Raw genomic sequence first — 4317 nt, forward strand, 5'->3', positions numbered from 1 at the left:
TATATATATATACACTCGATCCATCAGATAAAATCGGCAAATCGAATCAGTTTATTCTCCAAAATCTACGCAATCATACATCTTCCATAATAAATTTCCAATCTTTCCTAAAAAAAAAACTATCCCCATCCATAAATACAAAACAAACTCCCTCCTGTTCCAACTCCCATCAAACCAAACCAGACATCAATGGCGAGGAAGAAGACCCAGCTAGCCTACATATCCAACCGCGCCGCTCGCCGCATAACTCTCAGAAAACGCCGCCTCGGCCTTCTCAAAAAGCTTCGCGAGCTGACGGTTCTCTGCGACGTTCCGGCGTTCGCCATTGTCTATTCGCCCCAAGGAACAGAGCCGGAGGTCTGGCCGTCGCCGGCGGCAGCAAGAGATCTCATCAAGGGGCTCGATGGCGCGGAAGGGAAGGGGAAGGAGAATAACATGATGAACCAGGAGGGGTTTTTGCAGAAGCAAATTGCGAGGGCGAGAGGCCAGTTGGGAAGAATCATGGCGGAAAACGATGAGCTTGCAGGGGAGCTTGTTCTTCTTCAGTGTCTTGGGGGTCGTTCGGTGGAGGGATTGGAAAGTTATGAGCTTGGGGTGGTTGGAGGCGCGCTTTCGCGGCGGATTGAGGCGGTGGAAGGTCGGATTTTGATGGCGGAGGATGGTGGGGTTGGGCAGGGGGAGGATTTGCCGGTGGTGATTTCGCCAGCGCCGGAGATGGGGGAGACAGTGGTGGACGGCGGAGGTTGTTGGACGGATAAGGTGTTGGAGTGGGAAGCAGAGTTGATTTCTGAGTGGGGGCAGTGGGGAACCGGTTTCTTTTTTGATGAGGGTTAGATACTCTCCCTAAATCGGAAAAATATTAACTCAAGACTGCTAACACAGGGCTATGTTCGGATTAGAATATTCGGTTGTGTTACTGGAATATTTTATCTGCATTATTTGTAAAAATGATGTGTTATTCGATTATTATATGATATTATTCGATTATTTTGTTGTGTTATTGAAATATTTCTCCGCGTTACTTGATTTAGGGCTATGTTATTCGGCATATTCCCAGTATTATTTCAATTTTCACTATGTTATTGGAATAACACAACCCCAAATCAGTAATGTGGGGGAATATTCTAATAACATTTCAGCCTCAAATCAAGTAATGCAATAAAATATTTCAATAACATTGCAAAATAATTGAATAACACCATATAATACACGAATAACATATTATTTTTACAAATAACACAGATGGAATATTCTCGTAACACAGCTGGAAATTCCAATCCGAACGTAGCTCTATGTTAGGAGTCCTGATATAATATTTTCCCTCTAAACCCAACGTGGGAGGAACTAGGGCAATTAACTCCATGTGCCCTAACTGGGTCCACTCCTGAATGTTATAATAGTTTTCAGGCAACTTTGTGAGGTCGAGACATTTGGTTATTGTTTGATTTATTGATTTTGTTTGAAATGCTTAGTTATTTTTATGAGGGAATGTCTTTTTAGTTTGATGATATAATATTAGTTGTTTAGTTTGTAGATTTGTTTTATTTAATGATTATAATTTTGTTTTATTCAATCAATAGATAGAAGTTGTGTATCACTAATAATCTTAATAATGATATGTACGTATCTTTAAACATTTATCGGACATCGAAATTTGTTATATAAGATTTGTTTGATATGTATTGACACTTGTCTGACACTATAAAATATGTGTTTGAACTTTTTTCTCGCCCAAATATATTTGGGACACCTCTACATGCATCAAATATGTGCTCAACATGATTTGAGGAAAAATTAGATGAGAAGAAAAAATAAATAAATAAATAAATAAATAATATATATACACACACACATATAGCTCTAGTTATATATCGTAGTTGAAACCGGCCCCTCTCATTATGTTGAAGCTTCCTTTAACATTGGTTAAAATCTAACATCAAAGGTTTCATAAATTTATATGTCTAATTGTAGAATATTTTAAATATTAATAGAAAATTAAGTCGGAGGAATTCCTTTAAAAGATATTATAAGCCTAATTTTGAAAACCAATTTTTATAAGCCCGAGCTTTCATAATATAAGTTAAATTTTATTCTTGAATATTTTATAATTTCTTTAATAAAAAATAATGAAAATAATATATTATATATTAATAATTAATTAAATATAAAAAAAATTGCCCATAACCAGTGGTGCCCTATTTTTTTTTTTAATTATGTCATTTCTCGTATCACATAGTGTAGTATCCGTGACCCACCATGTATTTGTGTCTATGATTCATAGCTTAGAACGCCGTATAGATTTTGAGTGAATAGATAGCGAGTTTGTGATGGAGGGGTTATGTGGAAAGTACAAGTCTTGGTTGGTTAACTTGTAAATTTTAGAGTTTAGGCCTTTGTGATGTAAATCCTTAAAAAGATGCACATTAACAAGCATAAAAAAAAAAAGGTGAAAAAGGACCAAAGCAATGATAATTTGTAAACATAGTTCATTGTTAGAAAAAATGCATGATTTCTAATTCTAATTTTAATTATCTAAAAGAAGGGGAAATAATAGTTATACCATCAAATTCTCTTTATTTAGACATCTAACCCTTTTCCCAAAAAATAAACATGCTAACAAACTCATAAATTTCACTGCCACAATCAACTCATCAAGAATGCAATGAAAATGAAAACTATTTGTCAACATTTTATCATGCTCTTCAAAATTCATATGACATTATTCCAAATAAAAAATAAATTGACAATAAACAATTGCATCTATAAAACCCAACTCATAAGCAATAATAACATTTACTCAATCACACCTATTTTCTTCATCAAGCCACCTCTCACCTCTGCTGATAAAAAACCTCTAACTTATCACACCCATGCGTCTCCCTCGTCTTCAAACAACTCAAAAGAGAAAGAAGCCAACAGCGCCGGCAACCGACGCGGTGGCCGCAAACCTCACCGCAACAAACGAAGCGGCGCTCTTTGATTTAGGGTTGACATCGGCGGCCGGATTGTAAAGCACTGGAGCGCCGATAGGAGCGGCGTCGCTATCGTTAAAGATGTCCGAGGGAGGGCTCTCGATGGGCGAAACGGCGGCGTATGGTGTGAGGATGGATGGCAATGGGGGGGCGGCCGCAGCGTCGGCGGCGGCTTGGGTTTTTGTGATTGAGAGGCCGGCGAGGAGGAGGAGGATGGGGAGAAGTATGGTGAGTCTTGCCATTTTTATGGAGGGATTTGGTGGAGGTTTTGGAAGGAAGGGGAGGGTTTATAATAGGGTGGGGGAGGAGGAGTTGGGTTTTGATTGTAACCGTTATGAGCTTTGTTTAAAGAGGAGAGATGAAGGGCGGGGAGGGGTTGGCGCGAGGGAAGGAGCGGAAGTTGGGGGGGAATGAGTGGATGGGGTGAGAGATGATTTTTTTTGTTTTTTTAAGAAAATTTTGTTTAAAAGTTGAAATTTTAAAATTTTATTTAAATAAATGTTTTGTTTTATTTTATTTTGTGCTAAATAAATTTGTCACATTTAGTGTTTATTTGAGATGGTTTTTCACTACGTTGTTTTTCAGATCATCGTCCTAATTGTGTTTGTCTGCCATTTTCTTATTTTGTTTTAGAAGTTTTTGTTATGAAAAACTAATTTTTATAATCAAATCTATCTAAATGTGGTGTGTGTGTGTGTGCGTGTGTATTTAAAAGGATTGGCTGGAGCTATGATACGAGTCCCGACCTTCCCTAATATGCCTAACAATTTAAGTATCACACTCTACACTCGGGGTGATTCGAACCTCAAACCAGAGGGGACCTACAATTGACAAACAGATGTCTGACCAACTGATATGAGTATGCGACACATATATGTTGAACGGTTATGAGTAAGTCCCCTCAGGTCACGGGTTCGATCCCTAGTGGTGTTAGGTTCTCGAATATTTAGTCACATGATGCGGGCTCTCATCATGGGGCCTAGAACGTGGGAAATTAATATTTGGGTCTCTGTCAAATATTGATTTCCTATATATATGTATATATATACTAAAAAAATTCAAATGATAACTTTTTTTACAACTACCATATTTAGACAGAATTTTCATGCAATCTTAAATGAATATAAGTTTTTTGTTTTGTTATGGTTCATGGCATTGTTTTCATTAATTATTTGGTGGTTTGGTTCAAATTTGTTAGAAAAATAAAACGGACAAAATTTACTACTAGATATTATCAAAATGATTGTCGTAAATAATAGTTGATTGATAAATAGTCATCCAGTTAAATATGATTGAAAGATTTTGTGTAAAAGTTACAAATATAACAAAGGTATATATATATATA

The 4317-nt window shown here is 36.9% G+C and overlaps 1 protein-coding gene across 1 annotated transcript; it reads left to right on the top strand.

The window, feature by feature from the left end:
• The first annotated feature begins 128 nt into the window (after positions 1-128).
• On the top strand, positions 129-879 carry LOC110030987 (agamous-like MADS-box protein AGL80). Its single transcript, XM_020733998.1, has one exon. The coding sequence runs from the start codon at positions 190-192 to the stop codon at positions 832-834; it is 645 nt and encodes a 214-aa protein (XP_020589657.1). The 5' UTR covers positions 129-189; the 3' UTR covers positions 835-879.
• The last annotated feature ends 3438 nt before the right edge of the window (positions 880-4317 follow it).

Source organism: Phalaenopsis equestris, unplaced genomic scaffold (genome assembly GCF_001263595.1).
Source record: "Phalaenopsis equestris unplaced genomic scaffold, ASM126359v1 Scaffold000761, whole genome shotgun sequence".
NCBI classification, from domain to species: Eukaryota; Viridiplantae; Streptophyta; class Magnoliopsida; order Asparagales; family Orchidaceae; genus Phalaenopsis; species Phalaenopsis equestris.

Bases quoted from the DNA above. Each gene is read 5' to 3' on its own strand.
- LOC110030987 (XM_020733998.1), top strand. From the start codon at position 190: ATGGCGAGGAAGAAGACCCAGCTAGCCTACATATCCAACCGCGCCGCT.